This window comes from Chanodichthys erythropterus, chromosome 19, assembly GCF_024489055.1.
Source record: "Chanodichthys erythropterus isolate Z2021 chromosome 19, ASM2448905v1, whole genome shotgun sequence".
NCBI classification, from domain to species: Eukaryota; Metazoa; Chordata; class Actinopteri; order Cypriniformes; family Xenocyprididae; genus Chanodichthys; species Chanodichthys erythropterus.
The window spans coordinates 11,980,493-12,004,524 of NC_090239.1; the positions used below are offsets into that span (position 1 = coordinate 11,980,493).

Below are 24,032 nucleotides of genomic sequence, written 5' to 3' on the forward strand. Positions count from 1 at the left end.
ATTTAGCAGACTTTAAGTATACCAGTTTAGTATACCAAATGTACAATTGCAGGGTATTTTTATTAAGAACATACATATGTAAATATATTAGTATAATACTTAGCATGAAATAAATGTATTTCAAATACATTTTAGTATATTTATTTTTCACTAGGGTTTCCATGTGGGAATGTTGACAACTGTACACTACCGTTCAAAATTGGAGTCAGTAAGTTTTTATTAAGACATTAATACTTCAGCAAGAATACATTAAATTGATAAAAAAGTGAAAGTAAAAGACTTTTACATCATTACAAAAAAAATCTATTTCAAATAAACATTATTCTTTTGAACTTTCTATTCATGGAAGAAGCCTAAAAAAAGTAGCACAACTGATTTCAAGATTGATAATAATGACTGAAGACTGCAATAATGTCTGCTAAAAATTCAGATTTTTAAAACTCATTGAAATATTAAAAAAAAAAAATGTAATAATAGTATTTCACAATATTAGTTTTTACTGTATTTTTGATCATATAAATGCAGCCATGGTGAGCATAAGAAACTTCCTTCAAAAACATTAAAAATCTTAATGACCTCCAACTTTTCAACGGTAGTGCATGTCAAAGGTGTAGCAAAGTACCAGCACAAACCAATGTCATAGGCGAGAAAGTCAGCAGAGAAGCACTTGGCTCCATTGCTAAGAGAGGTGTCATTATGGGTATTTCCGCCAAAGATGAGTAGAGTTCCTCCCAGCAGCACAGACGAATGCAGGTAACGCGGGTAACCACTTTCCCTAAGAATCGTCCTGCGACACACAGCAAGCATCATCAAACTGTTGCACCAAAACTGAAACTAACTGAACTGCAGTCTGTTCCTTTACAAATGACTATTTTTTTTCCTTGAATATGTGCACTCTTACCAGGTGCGGGTCTGGACCTCATAGCGGTAAAGTTCATCCACCAGGCCGTATTTGTTTGCTGGGAGAGATTTGTAGCCTCCGTGGACGTACAGGCTCTTGCTACCGCTGTCGTACACACTGCTGTGGCCATAACCACCCTGAGCGATCGCTCCTCTAGTCTCTGGCACCAGCCAAGTGTTTGTTCCTGTGCACAGAAACAAAATAATTTACTTGCACCTTTAAGTTAAGGATTTTCTTTAAACGTAAAACACATTTTTAATCTCCATAACCCGTCTGTGGAAATTTTACATTAAGCATTGTTTCGATACAATGACTGGAATAACAATGAGTTACCTCATCCCAATAGAATATGGCTTGTGGTTTGAGTTCACAGCACATCACTTGAGAACATAAAGATTATGCCCTGATCCAAGAGTTTAACAGGATTAAAATAGGTACAGATTATTCAAAATCTTCAGTCTGAGAGACAGAGTCTCTGGATACATCATTTGTTCATTGCAAAGAACCACAGCTCCATCTACTGGATCACTGGTGTACAATAAAAAAAAACAAATCTGTTTCAACCACTGCAGACCTACTTTAACAGTTGCTCTCAAAAATGGCATATGTTCTCTTTAAAAAACAACCAGTGTTGTTATTGTTAACTAAAACGATTAAAAATTAATTAAATGAAAACTTAAAAGACCTAAATGAAAATTAGGACATGACAATTAACTGAAATATATACGTTTAAAGTAAAGTAATAAAATTAGTAAAACTGAAATAAAAATTAAAGCTAAATATAAAAAACCTAACAAATGACAAATGCACTTGAATTCAAACTTAAACTAAAACTAAAATGGAAACAGAATAACACTATAATCACACTATGCACAACCAAAAATTTTTGGGTACTTCAGAACCTTTCAATCCGAATCAAATACATTCAGTCAGTCACTCACTGATGTTGTACTCCTGAACATTGCTGATGTAGCTGTAGATGGAGGAGTAGCCGAAGATGACCACCATCACCACATCTCCGTTATCCAGCTCAACTATATGGGCGGAGTGGCCTTCCACAGCATAGACCTGCCCGTGGGCTGGAACACTGGGGAACTTCTGTGACCACGTCATGCCAGGTATGTTAAACACCCACAGTTCATCTGTTACATTACTGGCACCCATCTCTAACTTGCCTCCAAACATGTAGATGTCGTCCTGAAAGAAAGAAAAATATTTTTTTGAATCTACTGGTAAAGTTCCCATATATTTGTGTTAATATATGTGTAAACGCATGTGATCAATATGTTAAATTTCATTCTGTTCTGTATATTTTCTTAATTCTGGTCACTTTTTCAAGAGCATTTTCACTTCCGTTCAAAAGTTGTTGTTTGTTTTTTTAACTCTCTTATGTTCATGAAGACTGCATTTATGTGATTAAAATTTAATACATTTTAAAATGAAATTTATTCCTGTGATGGCAAAGCTCAATTTTCAGCATCATTACATACATACATACATATATACATATACATATATATATATATATATATATATATACATATATACACATATACACATATATACATACATACATACATACATTATATATATATATATATATATATATATATATATATATATATATATATATATATATATATATATATATATATATATATATATAAACACATATATTAGAGAAAATTCAAGTATTTTTATGGTTGAGTTTATTATTAAATCACAACAAATATGAATTTATCCATAATATATAAATAGAAACGCTAATGCAAAGACCATAAACTCCAGGTCAGCTTTCTGATGTCTGATTACAGCCATAATTTGTGGAGAATGTTATTTTCATTCTAATTATTGCAGAGAAGAATAGGTGTTGTTGCAGGATATTCTTCATTGTATAATCGAAGCAGATCTGTACCACATTGTAAATACAGACCTAATCACTAATCAGCTAAATAGCCTTGTTCACTCATCCTGATACTGATTAAAGCCATTTAGCTTAAAGAAAATATATTGTTACTAAATTCTTTGTAACATTTCAACACTTATGTTACCCGATATAGTGCCAACGAGTGTCCGTATCTCGGCAGAGGTCCGCTACTGATGGGTACAGTGTTCCAGATGCCACTTTCCAGATTATAACTGCAAAGAAAAAAAAATAGTTAACACCCTAACACAAGTTCATTTCCATATCTAAAGTGGAAAAAACATAGTCCAGACTAAGATGGCTTCAGAACTACACAAATGACTTCCAGTAATTAGTACTTTATCCAAAAAAAGTTACATTCCAAGTTTTGACTGAAATGCCATAGCCACAACGTCAGAATTGCTCCTTACACAAAGGGTTTCCTATGAGAATAATCAGACTCACAGCTTCTATCTTCAAACTGTCAGATTAATCAAACTCTACTCCTACCACAGGCTCACATTGATTTATCATTAGTATTAGTACTGATGTTTTATTTTTAGATTATCACCCTTGTATGGAAGCGCTTATGCAAATAAGCCATATGCATATGATGAACTGGGTTATGCTGTACACAGCGCTCTGAATTACCACTTACTTTAGAATCATCTGAAAGTTGCTGTAGTTAAACGTGTAGCCACCAACGACCCACATGACTTTTTCCTGCACCACTGTCTTATGGGATGCTCTTCCCAGCGATGCTCCAAAAGGCTTCACTGTGGGCATGATCCAGTAAGACTCAGTGGAGGGCACTGTTAGTGAGCAGTCTGGACCTAAGAAAATAGAAACAGACAACTAAATTGCTTGTACAATCATCTAAAGGCAGAGATTCCCAAAATGGGTCTTCACAGACCCCTGGGGGTTCGCGAGGGGAACTGCAGGGGGTTGAAAAGCTAGTAATTAAACTAAATTTAAAATAAATATAGGTGGCTTCACAGCTATTTGAAATAAAACTAAAATCGCTAGATAGCTTAGCATGATTTTCAAATCAAAGGCTGTATTTAATTAAATATGTTTGCCTGTAAATTAAATACGGCTGTTGCGTGTTTCAGATTGAAAAGCAGCACCATGTTACACTCATGTTGTTAACAGTGTTTTCAACGTAAGAGCGGCTCGGTTCAGAGTAAATGCTGCTTCTCGTGTTCCCTCTATGTATGTGCAGTGAGTTTGATGTGCATTTTGGGAACAAAATGTGTGCTAGGTTCCCTTTATGTACACATTCGCACAATTTCCAACATTTCTGTGAATAGAAGTTTACAGCATTTCACCAGCATTCCACCAAAATAAAAGCTTTAGGATTTGAATGTTTGAAAGTGAAGAATTTAAGACATAAAAATTAGTACAGGCTTGATGCCGAAGGTCACATGAACAAACAGGAAAACAGGTCTCATTGCATTCGCTTGTCAGGGAAAGTGTTAAAGGCAGTATGAACTGAAACCGATATCTATGGCCTTTTAAGGTATTCAGCTAACTTAGCTAGTTATTTTTTATTGTTGCCGTTATATTATAGCTAATTGACAGTGAGAAGAAGAAAAATAAAAACTTTTCAGATATAAATCTGAATATGCAATAGATATCAGCTATGCTCATCATTGCTCACTCCTTTGAAGGTATCTTCAGTAAAACAGCTATATATTTAAGGAAGAATATACAAAAGACCTGAACCGGAAGCAATGCAACCTGTTTTACAGAATAAAGAAGTTTGTTGCACATAACATTACACAACATTATGTTATTCTATATTTGTAAAATAAAATAATTATTCTAATTAACAATAATATATTATTTTTTTATTTTACAGGACAACTAATTTACAACAGTAATATATTTATATAATTCATTATATAGTATTTATTATTACTACAATAAGCACAATATTGATGCAGCCCTATATATATAAAAAAAATAAAAATGTACTAAAAAAAGATTATATACTTTATCTGTTTACTAGCATGTCATGTTACCATTAACCAACATCAGAGAACCAATGTTATATTAACTGAAAATGTCAGGGGTACTTCAAATAAATATTTTATGTCTAAAGGCCAATTCACACTGGGCCGACAGATGGCAAAAAAACACTTCGTCGGGTTTTGTCGGATCAGTGAGTTACCCCTGACAGTGTCTATTGGCGTCTGTCGGAGATTTATTTTCGCCGACTGAACATGCCGAATCAGTGCTTGTCAGGTCGTGGAATGTCTGAGAAGTGATGTACTGTTATCTGGTAATTGTCTGCATTGGTGCAGTGAGAATTGGCCTTAAGGTGTTCAGTTGACCAATAAGTTTGGGAACCCCAGATAGGTAACATCCATCTCATTATATTTTTTCATTATCCACTTATGAACGGATGACCTAAACAGTTTTGGCAGCTTCTCATGGTCATTACTATGAACATTCACATTTCCTGTCTCTCCTCAAATGAAGCTTAGTGTGAAGTTGGTCAGAAAACTCATTAAATTAACCTCAAGACATCCTGATATCAATGCTCTATCACATTTAATTGCGCTTTGACACTTTGTGACACTGTGGCAAACCCCAATGAGGATGCTGCAGTGATGCAGAGGTGCACTATTAAAAATCAACACCAGAGGGAGACAACCCACATAACAACAAAACCTACCCGAGACGCAATGCTCTGTTGGAAGCACAAAACTGGAAAGGTCTCTGACTTCACGGCATCCTGTAGAATACAGTAGGAGTGGAAATGAAAGTGGAAGTGAGTAGTACCTTGCCAGCTGTCATTGCACACGCAGAGCTTTTCCCCGGTGAGGTCACAATAGCCGTGATCGGGGCTGCCACAGTTGTTCCTGCAGTACGGGATGTCACAAGCCTCACCCTTCCAGTACTTATCACATTCACAATACACACGGCTCGCTATCGAGTTCCCCGAGGTGCACTTCCCGTGACCAGAGCAGTTATTTGGACATGAGTTGATTCTGTCAAAGGAGAGATGAAAAAAAAATGTTGTAAAAGCAAACAAGGGGGAAGTTAGTACAGAGATGTACAAAAGGAAGCCTGAAATGGGGGAGGGTATAATGAACAGGACTAATCTGTAATTACACTGAGAATATAACATGCACAGAGGCGCTAAAATTAAGACCTCTGTGTGATTACGTGTTAAGAAATTAACACCTGACCAAATCAGCAGGCTTTCATTAACTCTGTTGTCCCAGCGTGGGTGAATACTCACGAGTAGAAGATTTCAAATCCCGTCAGGTTGTAGGCAGCATCGCTAAAAAAGTGCAGGAGTGCGTAGCCTGAGTTGGTCTCCACTTCAGGGACGGTCTCGTTCCCTTTCACTTCGGGGACAATGAGGCCACTGTGGAACAATTACAAAAAAAAAAAAAAAAATAGAAGCAGGTTAGGAAATAACTAGGCAGTAACTTATTCCATTTGTTATGCAGTAAAGTGACATTTTCCTGTGACTCTTGGGTCCGAGAGGTGCAAAGGAGTGATATGGGGTCCACCAAACACATAAGACAAATGGAAAAGATTTTACAAAATCTATTATTAGGGCTGTCAAAGTTAATAAGTTGACAAAATATATATTAACATACTGCATTTCTTCAGGTTTATGCACTACCGTTCAAAAGTTTGGGGCCTTTATGTTTTTTTTTTTTAAAGTAGTCTAGGCTGCAAGAATACAGGGGGAAAAAAATCAATAATTTTGTGACATCATTAACATTCAAAATAAGTGTTTTCGAAATGTATTTTAAAATGTAATTTATTCCTGTGATGAGAAAGCTGAAAATTATTTTGTAACATTATAAAGGTCTTTACTGTCACTTTTGATCAATGTAATACATGCTTGCTAAATAAGTCATTCAAATGAACAGTATTGTGTAGATCTAACATTAAAGGGGATGTATTATGCCCCTTTTCACAAGATGTAATATTAGTCTCTGGTGTCCCCAGAATGTGTCTGTGAAGTTGCAGCTAAAAATACTCCACAGATCATTTATTATAGCTTATCAAATTTGCCGCTATTTGGGTGTGAGCAAAAACATGCTCTTTTTTGTGTGTGTCCCTTTAAATGCAAATGGGCTGCTGCTCGCTGCTTTAACCGTGCGTTCACACCGCCGACGGCGAGAGCGTCAACATTCGCCTTGGCCGCCCTGCCAACAACGCTGTACCGTTCGTTCAAACCGCCGCCGACGGGAGGGTCAAAGCAGAGCCAAAGTAAGTGACAAGTTGCGTCAACCAATCGGAAGCCTCTCAAGCGAGGACCTCTACATTCTAATTGGTTGCCGCCGAACCGCGTCATAGCTCATTACCATAAAGTTAACCTGATTTCAACTCTCCTCGCCGCTCTCACCGTCCACGACGCGCCGCGCCGCTCTCATTGAAAATGAATGACTAGCGTCACTTTGACGCTCTCGCCGCTGCCGGTGTGAACACACAGTAACAGCTCTCCTCTTGGTTGCTCAACAACAACAAAGCTGGAAAATCTCACACAGCCAAAATGATGATTGTCAGTAGTCTGAGTCAGAGTCAGACACTGATGGAGAGACTCAGGAAGAAGTTACAACTTTTAAAATGCAACTGGACTTTTCTGAATGGTTAGCAGATAAATATATGTAGTTGCTGTGGAGTTGATTCAACTCATCGACTAGCATGTGCCATTAAGTTAATCTTTTGTGCAAAACCCATATGGACACCCACTTTACATAGCGTACCCGTTTGCCAAACAGAGCCATACACACCAGGCTAACGTTTATGATTGCTATCAAATGCTGTCAAAAAAAAAAAATTCCAAAATATCGCTCGGACAGAAACGTTCCTTTTTTTAGCAATCGAGCTTGCCAGGGTCAACTTGCAGGCTATCCAAGCTAACGATACTCTAAATAATGTTCTGTACACAATTGTTGCTTGCAAAAATAAAATGGCGGCACCGTGGGTGGAAACGTGCAGATTAAGGGGCGGTATTATTATTATAATAAGATTCCCTTCCTACGTCACAAAGGGAGTGAAATCTGAGAGGCTCATTTTTTCACATGCTTGCCGAGAAAGGCTTGCCAGAACAAAGTTAATAGGTTGTCCTTTTTCACATTTTCTGGGTTGATAGATGCACCGGGGACACGATTATGGCACTTAAACACAGAAAAAGTCAGATAATTTAATTGTGTACAGAAAATCAGATATTCTGTCAAATTAATACAAAATAAACAGGAATTATTTATTTTGATAATTTGCTTTGCCATTAGTTTAGTGACAATAAAAATTGCAATTAAAGTAATTATTAAAACAACATGTTGTCTTTATAATAAAAAACTTAAAGGTGTCATCGAATTGAAAATTGAATTTACCTCGGCATAGTTGAATAATGAGAGTTCAGTACATGGAAATGACATTCGGGGTGTACGCCCCCAATATTTGCATATGCCAGCCGATGATCGAGGCATTACACAAGGGCAGCCAGTATTAACGTCTGGATGTGCACAGCTGAATCATCAGACTAGGTAAGCAAGGACAACAGCGAACAATGGCAGATGGAGCGATAATAACTGACATGATCCATGATAACATGATATTTTTAGTGATATTTGTAAATTGTCTTTCTAAATGTTTCGTTAAGATGTTGCTAATGTACTGTTAAATGTGGTTAAAGTTACCATCGTTTCTTACTGTATTCACGGAGACAAGAGCCGTCGCTATTTTCATTATTAAACACTTGCAGTCTGTATAATTCATAAACAACTTCATTCTTTATAAATCTCTCCAACAGTGTATCATTAGCCGTTAGCCACGGAGCACTATCAAACTCATTCAGAATCAAATGTAAACATCCAAATAAATACATTTCTAATCATGCCTCAAAATAGGCAGTTAAAAAAATTAATTAAAAAAAATCTATGGGGTATTTTGAGCTGCAACTTCAAAGAAACATTCAGGGGACACCTTAGACTTATATTACATCTTGTAAAAAAAACGTTTGATGGCACCTTTAATATTTATCTCACACAGTATAAATGGGTCTTTATGTGAACATACATAGCTGCCATTATATTTTAGGAAGGGGGTTCATCATACTTATAGGGGTACTTAGCACCAAAAAGTCTAAAAAAATAAAAAATAGAAAATAGAAAAAATACTGCTTTAGTCAGTTGTAGAAAACACACTCACCTGAAGACAGCAACTAAGGGAGCATAAATAGAGTCTCCGTCATAGACGTACATGTGGTCCCAGCTACATTCGGTTGCAAAATGGTTAAATCGTAACCTCAGGACTGCGTTTGGGCTGCAAAACAAAGGTGATGACATAATGCTTAAGAATGTGTTGCTGGCTGCATAATCCATTATGAGAACATATTACAGCAGACTCATTTCTGCCAAGTCTGAAGGGTGCAAGGCGGAATGCGCTCCTCCAAGCCTTTTCTGGTAACCCAAAACAGAAGAAAACACCCTTGTAAGGGCTGCTGAAGTCTATTTAAATAGGGGTTATGCAAGAGGGAAGTGTAGGCACAACAAAACCGTGTCAAACTCTGGTGAGAAAGAGAGAAGATGACAGAATAACACTTACTAGCCCTCAATCAGCCAGGTGCACTTTGTTTTGTACTTGTAGTTGATGGGGCCATCTGTTAGGTACCCAGACGGCTCAGTCAACCTGAAAAATAAGATCAGAGTTGCTGTTCACATCAAATCGAGCCAGAGGGACAAACAGAACAATGCTATGTGTAAGAAAAGAAGCCAGAGGCATTGCAGAGAAGTGTTGTTTGTATGCGCAATGATGAAGCTGGTTTCTGTGGTTACTTATGGCCATATGGACACAGGCTTGTGTGGGAGCAGATCCACAATGATTCACTGCTGCAAATGTGCTCATGACACAGACCTAACCAATCAGTTGCCTCTCCCTCCAGACTGCAACAGAGCCATCGGGCCCACAGAGTGACAGCGCTTGGATCCATATTGCATCACCACGGAACACTCAGGGCCTGTCTGTGTCGCGGACGACATTAACCGCGCTAAGCTGGCGGCATTGTTTGCCCAGACAAGGCCTATTGTTTGTAGATGCCGACGTGAAGGGATGCATCCTCATAAACAATGACCTCAATATTCCACAGACACACTCTTAATTGAACACATTATTGCTGCTCGCATAGCCAAACACTTCTCGGGCCGAATTCTGCAACGTCATCAATCTAAGTGACATTGCTGAGAGCTTCTGTCCTGCTCATCTGTAAGTGAACAAAATGAAGAACTGAGCTACTGTTGCACAAGCAATCTTAGAGTGGACCAGAGGAAGCCAACACAACACATCAATACTCACATATCATATCTTAGCATTACTATGATACTTAAAAGTTGAGATTTCTATGCCAAACAGAACTGCAACTATTGAAATATTCCTGTATACATGGTAATTAGTGTATTCAGAAAAAGATGTGCGTTCATTAACTGTTATTCTCTTATGGAAAAACTGGAAATGCTCACTATCATTCTATCATGTTACATTTTTGTAATTCTGCACAGTAATTGAATAAGCTCATTAATTCTCATTCATGTCCCTGACAACAAGAGAATGTCCTTGAGTCTGTGCCTGTCTGTTTATATTTATCCGTTGATTTCTTTTAATCTTTAATGTGATTAAATCTGTCTCCTTCTCATACCACAAATGGGTTTCCTTGCAAGATATTTCACAACTTCCTGTATCACATTAACAATCTAGCTGACTGGTATACATTTTCTCATCTACTTTGGCTTTAGGATAAAAAAAATAATTTTGGACCCTTCCTTCAAATCTTCCATTACAGTGTATATCAGAACCAAATAAGGTTTTATATCACATCACATTAGAATTATGATTAATACAAGAAGATTTCTAGAAACTTTTTTTTTCTTTTTTCTTGATTTAGTTGTCAATGATGTCAACATAAAGCACTTCAAAAGTTTGGAAACAGCCTAAGCAAAGTGGGATTATGGACAATGTCATCATAAATCCTTTTCATTTCTTGGAACAAATTACCTTACTGAAGCAATTATTCAAAGCAATAACTATTTATTATTAATTAAAAGTGCCATTAAACGTTTTTTTTTTTACAAGATGTAATATAGGTCTAAGGTGTCCCCTGAATGTGTCTGAAGTTGCAGCTCAAAATACCCCATAGATTTTTTTTAATACATTTTTTTAACTGCCTATTTTGAGGCATAATTAGAAATGCACCGATTCAGGCTGCGGCCCCTTTAATTGCGTTCTCTCCGCCCCCTCCCAAGCTCTCGACTCATCATTGCATAATCATTGCATAAACAAAGTTCACACAGCTAAAATAACCCTCAAAATGGATCTTTACAAAGTGTTCATCAGGCAGCATGTCTAATCGCGCAAGTATGGTATTTATTTATTTGGATGTTTACATTTGATTCTGAATGAGTTTGAGGCTGTGCTCTGTGGCTAACAGCTAATGCTACACTGTTGGAGAGATTTATAAAAAATGAAGATGTGTTTATGCAGACTGCAAGTGTTTAATAATGAAAATAAGGACGGCTCTTGTCTCCGTGAATACATTAAGGAACAATGGTAACTTTAACCACATTTAACAGTACATTAGCAGCATGCTAATTAAACATTTAGAAAGACAGTTTACAAATATGACTAAAAATATCATGATATCATGGATCATGTCAGTTATTATTGCTCCATCTGCCATTTTTTGCTGTTGTCCTTGCTTGCTTACCTAGTCTAATGATTCAGCTGTGCACATCCAGACGTTAATACTGGCTGCCCTTGTGTAATGCCTCGATCATGGGCTAGCATATGCAAATATTAGGGGCGTACACCCCGACTGTTACGTAACAGTCGGTGTTATGTTGAGATTCGCCTGTTTTTCGGAGGTCTTTTAATCAAATGAGATTTATATAAGGAGGAGAAAACAATGGAGTTTGAGACTCACTGTATGTCATTTCCATGTACTGAACTCTTGTTATTCAACTATGCCGAGGTAAATTCAATTTTCAATTCGCTGGCACCTTTAATAATAACCATATACCACTGTTCAAAAGTTTTGAATCCTTAAGATAGTATAATGCTTTTGAAAGAAGTCTCTTAAAAGAGTTAGTTCACCGAAAAATGAAAATGTAATTTATTACTCACCCTTATGTTGTTCTACACCCGTAAGACCTTTGTTCGTCTTCCGAACACAAATTAAGATATTGTTGATGTAAAATTTTCATCTTTGGGTGAACTAACCCTTTAAGCACACAAAGACTGCATTTTTTAAAATAAAAAATACAGTTAAAACCGTGAAATATTTTTAACATTTAAAATAATTTTTATTTTAGGATAAGAAAAATTTCTTATCATCAATAGCTGCATTTTCATTACCCTTCAAATTGCACAAATTGAAGTTGCAAATTGAAAATACGGCCAAAGGAAACACGTCAATGGAAACACCCATAATCAGGCAATCTAAAAAAGGAATATTTCACAAAACTGCAATGGAAAAACTTTTTTGTCACTTTACAGGTCACCTGACGTACGTATAAGTCAATCATTCTTTAAAGGCAGCGGTATGTTTGGACATGAAGACGAGAAAAAGTTCTTTATTAAACTCATAAAAGACAAAATTACGGGAAAACTGGAATGCCACAATTTATCAAGACCTCGAAGCAGATATGGGGAAACACCTCATATGTAGCTGCTCTCAAGTATAAGATGCTTTCCTTGCCATTAATTCTTGGATAACACACCTAAAGGACAAAATTAAAAATAATGGCTAGTGGAGTGACTAGTCATTTCTTTCAGTCTGTGAATCGTTCCTCACTTGAAGTAAAGAATTTCTTCACAACAAAATTTCTATGACATACAGCCAACCTTAATGCAAATACTAAAAACCAAGCATTCTTGCAACATTCTTGTTGTAGGTTAAATCATAGCCTATTAACAGGCTATTTCTCCACTCTGTGCTCTCTATAATCAGACAGTGAGATTTTAAGAGTGGTTAAAAACAGTAATCACGGTGCACCACTTCCTGTGCCGGGGTGGACATCCCTCAGGCTGAATGTTGGATAGAGTGATGTTTCTTTGTGCGGGCACATACTCAGCGGCCCACAAGAGAGGCAAAATAGGCAACTGTAGGTGAGTCAACAGTTAAAATATTCACCAGGTTTTCATGCATATTTTATAGGCCAGTACCAAAGCAAAAATATCCACCAACAGGCAGGATTAATACCTGTCCCAGTGGCTTTGAAGTCGCACTTGGCAAGGTTCGCTCAGCCTCGCTCAAAGGCTGGCCTCAGGCATTCAGAAAGGGACGGGAAGGGAGTTACATCTGCAGAAGAGCCGATGCAATATTACAAAAACAAAGACTTGTGTGTTGAAGGTAAATAGGGTCTGAAAGGTGCAACTCAGCACTGCAGTAAGCCATACTCAAATGTTGACACTTAGCATAGTCCAATTAGAGAGGGCCCCTTCGTCAGCTAACTTAAGCCCCGTTTCCTGCCACGTGAACAGGAGTCCACTGATATCTGCCGATCACTTCCTGAACCTGCCTCTCTTCACAGCCGATGTCTTCCTGAAGTCGGTGTGTTGCCTCCCACCACTTGTTCGTTTAGCTGTTGTGTAACAGGAAAGCTGTTTTTAGTGGCAGTTTGATGTGGAGGCAAGGACACTAGGTTAGGACTGCTGAACAATTCAGGTCTGTTAATTTATTTAAAGTCGTGGTTTCATCTAGCGTGTATTTTCTCCACTGAACAACCTTTTAACTACAAATCACGACTATGTACGCATCATTATAAACATGTAAATGTCATTCTACCACATTTGACTTACGATTCAATCAAAAACACTGAGGAGCTATATTTAACCTCACACTGAGCAAGCAAGATCAAATGTACAACAGCAAGATCTGTTCATAAGGAGTTGAGAAAGTGACTCCATTAACAGCTGTGAGACACTGACAAAGGGGATTTTAGAGTGGAAGCACCATTTCATAGGATTCAAACACTCCTTATTATTGTCCAGGATGTTTGGGTGAAGTGTGATACAGGGGACACATCCACACAGTGGGTGAATGACTGAGCTCTTCGTATTACAAATGACTGGATCTATGCTTGATACAAAGCAAAAGAGATTTTAAATAGATTTCATGTTGCCTCCGATGGACTCACCTTTGTCCAACCTGCCTTACCTAGCTAATACAGGAAAAGGGGCAGTTGTGGCCTAATGGTTAGAGAGTCTTGTAACCCAAAGTGTTCGAGTCTCAGTACCGGGGGTTCAAGTCTCAGTACTGACAGGAAGGGGGGAGTGAATGAACAGCACTTTCTTCTACTCTCATTACCCACAACTGAGGTGCCCTTGTATTTTACAAATTGTAGTTGAAATAAAATGATGTGTGAACTCAACCAATCAGCTTGTTCAGCGCCCAAGTCCCACCCCTGAAAGTTCTGGAACTTTGAAAAAGTACTACCTAGCGAGCAGGTCCTTTGTGAGGTGAAAATTTTTACACAGAACTTCATTTAGATCCAGGTTCCAGTGGTCGAAACACACAGAGAACCACCCCAAAGTCTCTAGTTCCTGGGGAAAGCTCCTGCAGTGGAAATGCGGATTAAAGGCAGGAGCACATCAAGCCGACCCCAACGAACTAGTTGTGATGAAAGCAGACTGCGGGGTTGGCTCATGTCAGCAGCGTCTGGGTCCAAAGGTGCCCTGACAAACCAAACCGACGCTTGACAGCCAAGAAGCACGTCCATTCTGCGCCTACGTAAGATGAAATGCCTTTCTGTACCAGCAGATGGCAGTAGCTGAATAAGAATGATCAGATAGCCCCGATGGACAGTCAAGCTCCGGCGACGATTCAACATGTCAAATGGGCTGAAAAAAAGCAGACGAGGAACAACTTCAGCCGACGGTGCTGAACACACTGAGAAAACTTAGTCAGCCGACGTACAAAAACTGCCTGACGGCGACCGTCAGCTTGGTGTGTTCCTGCCTTAAGAGATGTTGGAAACTACCAGGAACTTTCTCGTATACTGACTTTGATATACTGTGTAAGATAAAAAGCAGCCTTTCATAAACCATAAGCACATGAAAATAAAACTAATTTTAAAAAGATAAAAATTCTACACACTTGAACAAAACCTTCCAGTGTCTGACCACTAGACCTGTAGTTGGTCTAAGCAAAACAATCTGTTTTGGCTTGTTTGATGAAGATGATGTAGCTTACATTGCACATCCATAAAGATCAGACTAAAAATAGTGCACAGATCATGACGACTGGCCTGGCTTAACACAAATGCCAAATCGTTTCACCAACAACTAGCTATTCAGCAGTCTAGAGCACGCATTATTTTTGAACACCACAGACATATTTCAAATAGATGTTTGCACAGGGGTAGCTGACATACGTTGGGAAGCTGACACGTCCTGTGGTGTTAAATATTATACTCATTCTAAAACTATTTGAATTTTTTTTTTTTTTTTTTTTTTTGCTAATTCTTTTATAATTATTATGCATGCATCATATATGGCATATTAATGGAGATACTAATAGAATATTTGTACTTTTAAAATGCATCTGTCATATAGCAGGACCATCTCAAATGAAGAGGGTGAAAAGGTTAAAAACATGAAAAGAAAAATTATAAAAATAAAATTAAAAAAAGTAACCAGGTACAGGAACTATGTCACATATACATATACATATATATACATACTACATTATTGAATAAGTATATGTACTCTTTACTCCAACATTTTACATGGCTTAGGCTTTGACTTTTCTAGGCTTTACGTTATTTTATTTATCCAATATACTGAAGAGACCTTTTTGAAGGATATCAGTTTACTTATGCTCTTTTCAAGTACTTGAGCTTAACTGAGACCGGAGTGTCTGTAGACATTTAAGAGGCTGTTGTGTCGATTGCAATATTGATGAGCTCAGTTTTATTTCGACTTTAGAAAATAAACATGCTTGCTCTCCTGTTACTTGTTTTTCACTGGCATGACTCTTAGGTGTTACTGACTAGTGCATCTTTGAGCCTTCATTCAGTATGAGAAAAAATACTTAAAAAGTACTGTTAAAATCAGATACTCTAAGACTTTTACTCATTGCATTGAAATTGGTGACTTGTAACTTGCAATGGAGTCATTTTTCCTGTAAGGTATCTGTACTTTTACTTAAGTATGGCTTTCAGGTACTCTTTACACCTTTGCATTTTTTACATAAAATTTTAAGTTAACTTCTTCCACAGACATGCATCAACTACATCAAGGACTTAAGAAATGCCTTAAACTAAATGCTGGGACATTTATTTTCAGTAAGCTATTTTCTCTTTTATTTGATTCATATTAATGAGAAAGAGTAGCAGGTTTTTCACTGCTTATTGTGCTTATTTTTGTAACCATAGTCTGTAAAAAAAAAAAAAAAAAGTTTTCTGCACAGTAGTGAACTGGGGACCCGATTCTGCACAGTAGTGAGCATGAAGTGGAGCCTGCACACTATCAAAGCCCCGCCCACACTCCTGCAGAATCGTTTATTATAGTTTACCGCAGAACAACTCATGTCGGTGTGAAATAAACAGTAATGGAAATGTTGGAATTAAAGTCAAAGCTCCAATCTCCTCCCGAAAATGTCAGTTGGTGCCTCAGTTGACTACTTCACTCAGAGAAAATGAACACTTGAACTTATATCAGCATGATAAAAACTACATAAAATGACAGAAAAAAAAAAAAATATTTGAAGTGTAATTTAATTGTTTAGTTTGTCTCACATCCCATTAAATTACACGGAGAGGGCGGGGTTTATGAACTATCAGGGCTCAATGCTAAGGATTTTTTCTACTGGCCCGGTCGGGCCAGTGGTTAAAATTTTTACTTGCCCCGGCAAAATTTTCACTGGCCCCACAACAAAAAATTAGTAAAAGTAAAAAACATTTACAATTATTAAACACGCCAGTAGGCGGCAGCGAATCACTGTTAATGAGCGAATCATCAAGATTCAACCGATTCATTCAAACAGCTGATTCATTAAGTGTTGCTCAAAGACGCAAAACAATGCCGTGGACTTTGGAACTATTTTTGTTGGCGAAATAGAGCTAAACAGACGATTTGGTGTCTAAAATGTATTTTTGCCCCTTATCTTGAATTCTGGGGGCATTATAACGGCATTTTAATAGACTAAATCACGCAGTGAAAGCGTGCACTTTAAATATGTATGCGCACTAGTCTAACCTACTAGACTACGTCACGTAGTGTATGCGTGCACTCGACGGGTGTGTTTTTTTTGTAAAGTGAGGGACATACTTGATAATATCAGGTCGTTAAATCAACAATTACGATATTATAGAGGATATATAACGCACACACTACAGCACTGGCCCGATCGGGCAAGTGACCATTCCATCTACTGTCCCGAGCGTCGTTCACACTGGCCCCGGGCCATCGGGCAGTCCTTATTGTCGGGTCCTGACTATACTGGGACCAACCACCTGAGGGCGATCGAGATGCTTTGGCTTCAATTTTCAGGACTTGTGCGGCATGCACGCTAGTTTTTAACATCGAACACGTCCCAAATTTGCAATTGCCTTTTAAGAGAGGCAGCTTGTACTCTGGCAGTATGTAGTTCTTTTTCAGGATATATTGCACTCAACTCTTTTAAGCACGTCCCACTTTTTATATTCTCATTCATCACTCTTAAGTGTCAATAGTGCTATATTTACATACCGCGATATAGCAAAATCACTATCATCATACCCCCCAGCCCTACTCTAATTATAAAGATAATTTCAAGAGAAATTACATGACATGAAGGGTGACATTCTAAAATCCATGTAAACAGCAATCCACACCAGTATGGCAGATAATGGCACTATAAAAGTACTCAAAATTATTTACACAGACAATATATAAACCATTTAAGGACAAAAAACACATTAAAATAAAACATTTAAACATTTTCATAATCAATTTTATCTTTACTTATAAACATTAGCACAATTTATATGCAACTTTAAGTCTACTGAATCTGAAACTTAATTTACTGTGGTTTCATCTCCAGTCTAAATGAACACTTCAAAATACAGGAAAATAACACAAGGAAGTTACATCATTAGATGGCACAACATCAAAAAGCCACAGAACGCCAACCCATCTCGGAGCAAGATTAAGGTTTAGGTTATGACATTGTTACTGCTCTAGAAATTTCTAAATCACTCACTTTTAACAGCAAAGTTGACTCTAGGCAGGTTACTTACATAGGGACTAGAAAATTATAAATTACCTTAATTTTCCTTGTTATATTTTAACTTTTAGCAGACACAGACTGGTCTCTATCTACATTATTAAAGCCCTATCATGAAAGGAGATTGTTGTTTATGAGCCTGAAACCTAACACAGGTCATTAATAATTCTGCATCCTCATAAACAACATCTGCACATGCAAGCCATGCTCAAAACAATGGAGTGGTACACCAGGCTCAGTTCCTATCCCATGTATCCACTTAGCTAGCCTTTATAACGACAAACTGTTATTTGTCAAGGTGACAGCCTTTGTTGTTTGATCATGCATCTTGTGGAGCAGCAGCTAATGGCCAGTAGGACAGAGTCATATAACTCCCTGGTCTTCTTAGTATTTCCTGGTCACCTGGACCAGCATGAAAGCTGCAAAAATAGCCAAGAGTATCAAAAAATCAACGGAGACCACTTCCTTTCATCCAGCTATTGTTGCTTTCAAACTTTGTTATACAGGTCTGGGTGTCAGTATGAAGTTTAGTTTGAGTGACAGCACTTATAAATGCCAAGAGCATCCTCTCAGCTGCTTCTAAGATGGAGTGAAGAGAGATCTTTGTTGCACCCAACCAGAGTGAGATGCTATTTTAAGATACAGGAGTGCAGGAGCTTTGTTCAAGAGTTTCATTTATCATACAGCTGTCAAGCTGCAATCGTTTAAAACTAAATCATGTCTGCCCACAGTAACTTTGACATCCCTTCTGAAGACAAAGACCCGGAATTAATAAAGACAGTATAGTAAATGTTTGAAAACTCTCATCAGATCATCTGTACAGTTAGTTAAAAACTACTAATCTATAACTGTGTAAAGTAAATGTGTGACCAGCAAGAAACCATCAAATTTGAGCATCCAGTTTTTTAGTGCTGCTTTATAGAAACCAGAGTGTAGTAGGCCTAAATGCTTAGCAAACTTAATTTATGTGTGCTAAAAGTACAAAACTTTAATTCAACTAAACTGTGCCAGGACCCACAGGATTTGCCAGGAGTATACCAAGAAAGATTTCAATGTGGAAATGTAATTTATATTTTCAGCCATATGAAAATAGTCTGAAAGGAGGGACGAGTCAAGAACAAATGCCCCTCGTATCAGTTTTTAACCAGATGGTGCACATATGTGAAAAGTCCCTTTCAATTTATCAACAATTCTTAGACAAATATGAATATCCAATGCTTCAAATCATTAACATACACAAAGTATACAATAACAGACCTTTAAATGCTTACTAAACTAACTAACAATTAAAGAAATCACATATATTTGACACACAAGCATGCTTCCATGTTCCTCTTGAGCTGAAAACAGGTTCAAATGTCTCATTCTCTTAAATGTTTTAGTAAATACTCACTTGAATCTTCCCTGGCAGTGTTGACATTGGTCACCAACCCATCCACGATCACAGACACAAGATCCGTTCACACACCTGCCTGACAGACAGCTCTTCTCACAGGGTTTAGATGGAGAGCCGTCTGATATCAGCACCAGGGAGAACATCACACAGAGCCATAAATATCTCTGCATGCCCTGCAGTCTCTGTCTGACCAGAAACAGCTCAGGTCTGAGCATCCTCTTCCCAGCATTCATGGTTTAAGGATGCTGCTGCTGTTGAATTGGGTATCAATATCTTAGGGCCTTTCTTCCCTGCTTACTGGTGCCCAGATTGTTTCAATTATAACAGCAGGGGTGATCCGTTCACTTATAGATCATGAATATTCCTTAAACATCAGCGATCGTTTCCTGAAATCTAGGCAATCGTTTAAGGGAAAACCTCCAGATCCGAGTGTGATAAGATAAAATCAGCATAAACACAGGCATATTAAATCAACTGTCTCGCCTCATTGTGTTTCTGAACAAGGGCAGGAATTTCCTACGTTACCTCCTGCAGTTACAGGGCTGGAAAATAATTCCCCATAACATTGAAAAAAACCTTTCCTCCCAGATCATTACCATAACTCAAGAGATGGGGTATATCCAGCTTTAAAGAATCATATTATTCAACGGTCTTATTCTGATCCCGTCCGCAGCCATTTTAAAGCGTAAACATTCAGCTGGCTGTTCAAATACACTGCTTGTGTGCTTTAAAGCCTTTAAACCTTGAGATTTTCGTGGCTAAACGTTCATATGCCACGGGAAAACAGGCTAAACGGAGAAGGTTTCGGAGTAAAAAGCATCCTTTATAACCGCAGCAGCCAGTAACATGGATGTTGTTTCTGCTGTTGTCCGTTGCGCTGAGGGATTTGGAAAACCTGAGGTACTATCCGTTATCCGCATATTTTTTCGCTGTTTTTCAGGCTCAACGTAATAAACTCCTTATCAAAAGTGTCGACCCTCAATATGGATATATATCCTCTTCGTCCCAGGGCGCTGAAAACCCTTCAGTGCGCGAATTTTGGCCCCCTCGATCACCGTTTATGCTCCCATACTACGAGCAGCTCGCGCTGGCTGCTCCTCAGGTTGGAGCAAACTCAACACGGAGATGTCCGCGCATGCGCAATGGGAAGGGGATATATTTAAAGAGACAGTAGGCCAGTGTTGAGAAGCTTCATTAAACGTTTTGTGTCATATTTTTAGTAAATTCGTGTTTTTTTTGTTTTGTTTTTTTTTTTAGAATATATTTCCTATTTCCCATGTTAATAAAGTTGACTTGACGGCGAGTCAAGACAACAATATAGCAAGCACTTAATTTGACCTACATTGTTACAATTGCAAAGAACAGGCCATCATGCTCCAGTACACTGAGTGCAGTAAATGTACATATTTAAGTTAACAAGTTGCTAAATGAGGACTTCATCCTAATACTAAATTAGGATTTTATCCTCACTGACTAGGTTTTATGACCCAGATTCCCTTTACACTTTCTAGCCTACATCTTAAATAATAACTTTGTTCTTCTCTTAAGTGTTTAGGTGCATCTCTGTAAATGATACATGTGCTTTATACACTTTGTACACATCAAGACTAAAACACTGTATGCCCTCATGCCTGCTGCTCTTTGGGTTCCTTTATTAGTGTCACACTTTCATACACCACAAACATATGATATTGTTACCTTACAAGTAATACGAAGCAGGGATGTATCTCCTGCAGTGTTTTTTTTTTGTTTTTTATCAAGATTTTTTAATGTTTTTGAAAAAAGCCTCTAATGCTAACCAGGGCTGCATGTATTTGATTGATCAAAATACAGTAAAAAATAGTAACAGTGAACAAGTGACTATATATATGTGTGTGTGTGTGTGTGTGTGTGTGTGTGTGTGTGTGTGTGTGTGTGTGTGTGTGTGTGTGTGTGTGTGTGTGTGTGTGTGTGTGTGTGTGTGTGTGTGTGTATATATATAATTTATATACGGCATGCAGTAGTGTTCTGAAATGAGGAGGCACATTTTTTTATTTATTTATGAATCAAATGTAAATTCATGTGCATTACTCTTAAAGGTGCCCTAGAATTAAAAATTGAATTTACCTTGGCATAGTTGAATAACAAGAGTTCAGTACATGGAAAAGACATACATTGAGTTTCAAACTCCATTGTTTCCTCCTTCTTATATAAATCTCATTTGTTTAAAAGACCTCCGAAGAACAGGAGAATTTCAACATAACACCGACTGTTACGTAACAGTCAGGGTGTACGCCCCCAATATTTGCATATGCCAGCCCATGTTCCCAACATTATGAAAGGCATTAGACAAGGGTAGCCAGTATTAACGTCTGGATGTGCACAGCTGAATCATCAGACTAGGTAAGCAAGCAATAACCACAGCAAAAAATGGCAGATGGAGCAATAATCACTGACATGATCCATGATATCATGATATTTTTAGTGATATTTGTAAATTGTCTTTCTAAATGTTTCGTTAGCATGTTGCTAATGTAAGCTACTGTTGGTTAAAGTTACCATCGTTTATTACCGTATTCACGGAGACAAGAGCCGTCGCTATTTTCATTTTTAAATTATTATTATTTTCATTCTTTATAAATCTCTCCAACAGTGTGTAATGTTAGCTTTAGCCATGGAGCACAGCCTCAAACTCATTCAGAATCAAATGTAAACATCCAAATAAATACTATACTCACATGACCCAAAGCATGCATGCAGCATACATGACGAACATCTTGTAAAGATCCATTTGAGGGTTATATTAGCTGTGTGAACTTTGTAAATGCACTGTATTATAGAGTCGAGTATTATCGAGCTTGATGGGCTGGGAGCACGAGATTTAAAGGGGCCGCAGCCCCTGAATCGTGCCATAGTTAATGATGCCCCAAAATAGGTAGTTAAAAAAAATTATTTAAAAAAATCTATGGGGTATTTTGAGCTGAAACTTCACAGACACATTCAGGGGACACCTTAGACTTATATTACATCTTGTGAAAAAACGTTCGATGGCACTTTTAATGTTGACACATCTTCCTTTATAAATGAACATTACTTTACATTACATCAAAAAAGAAAAAAAGAAACCAAATACAATTCTATTTTGGAATTTTAACAGTGTATTGTAATAAATGATCTATTTATCAAAACCAAGTCAATCTCATCAAGTTAGTGTTTTAAGCATTTCTACATTCATTCCAAAATAATAACTAAAGGCAATAATAATTTAATCAATATATTTTGTGTATTGATGTTTTTCTTTTTAATAGTCAACTTAGGCTATTTTGGATCCTCAGTCAACACCATCTGTCACAGACACGAATTGTATTTTTAATTTCACCAAGCTGATTGCACTAAAAACCCCCGGCAGTCATCATGCTTTCAGTCCATTTCAAGTTTGATTTTGACGTGACATAAAGCAGTGATATCTAACTGGGTCATCTGTTTACTTACTTTTCATTTAGTCTTCCCATTGACGCCATCATTTGTTCATTCAAACTTGCACGTCAACAAGAGGCGGGATTTATTGCACAAACCAATCATATCCAATCATAACCAATTACATCCAATCATACCACGATGGAGACATTGCCTCCTCTCACGTGACTTCCCCCCATTCATTCTCAATTACCCCCCACATAACCCACCGCACGCTAGGGGTCTAATGGTTTTCTATGGTTTTCTATGAGTGAAAAGGGAGGCATGACTCCTCTGTGTAACTTTACCTGCGGGTGTCGCTGTTGGGCAGTGTTCCTTAAGAAATACGAGTGATTTGTGCTCTTTTAAAAGTTATAATTTGTAATATTTGTGTTGTTTTATATGTAATATGGATTATTTTTTCATTCTATTTTTTTTTTTTTTTGAGGAGGCACTGCCTCCCTTGCCTCCATGGAGGAAATGCCCGATATATATATATATATATATGAGAGAGAGAGAGAGAGAGAGAGCAAAATCTAGGGTGGGACTCTTTTAGACCATAAAATGTATAACATATATTCATGCGACAATAAATCTGCCAGTTGTTATATGGAATGTAATAAAACACTCAATTCAGCTGGGAATTTGATATTCCACACGGACAATTACTGGGCTTTGTGATGATTCTCACACCTCATAGAATTCCCTTTTTAGATCATTCCCGTCATAACAGCCCCATTCAGTCAGGCACTGAACAGATAAATAACAGAAGGATGTAACACTGCATTATAGCGCTGACTTTAGGAACAGAGCTGTGTGGTTAAAATACAATGCTAATAAAGAGCAAATTTAAAGTAAAAAGGACAGCATTTAACACTTTATCATAAATTATTAAAAAATATGTGCTTCACCTATTTAATGTTTGCAGAGATGTTCAACTTTCACATTTACGCAATTTTCCAGTCTATAAAAATTCCTGCTTCACTAAGAGCAGCTCTACATTCTTTCATGGCCCACTGGGGAACATGACACTTTCTCCTCAGACCTTCAGGAATGAAAGAATCAGATCCTCAGGCTATGGCAAGTCAGACTCACTGAGCACCGCAGTAACAGCACATGCATGTCCCAGCCTGTCAGAAAGCACATGCGGCATAACTGCCCAGTG

General features: G+C 37.6%; 1 protein-coding gene across 1 annotated transcript in view; it reads right to left on the minus strand.

The window, feature by feature from the left end:
- Nucleotides 1–20,540, minus strand: part of atrnl1b (attractin-like 1b) — a 105,895-nt gene extending 85,355 nt beyond the window's left edge. Inside the window, exons 1-10 of the mRNA XM_067369334.1 lie at nt 19,430–20,540; nt 9,384–9,467; nt 8,988–9,101; nt 6,055–6,183; nt 5,592–5,800; nt 3,463–3,637; nt 2,953–3,040; nt 1,843–2,098; nt 902–1,085; nt 633–787 (exon numbers count right to left, since the gene is read on the minus strand). Coding sequence (XP_067225435.1) covers nt 633–787; nt 902–1,085; nt 1,843–2,098; nt 2,953–3,040; nt 3,463–3,637; nt 5,592–5,800; nt 6,055–6,183; nt 8,988–9,101; nt 9,384–9,467; nt 19,430–19,665 — 1,630 coding nt within the window. The 5' untranslated portion in view covers nt 19,666–20,540. The remainder of the gene's footprint in view (nt 1–632; nt 788–901; nt 1,086–1,842; nt 2,099–2,952; nt 3,041–3,462; nt 3,638–5,591; nt 5,801–6,054; nt 6,184–8,987; nt 9,102–9,383; nt 9,468–19,429) is intronic.
- Between the last annotated feature and the right edge of the window lie 3,492 nt (nt 20,541–24,032).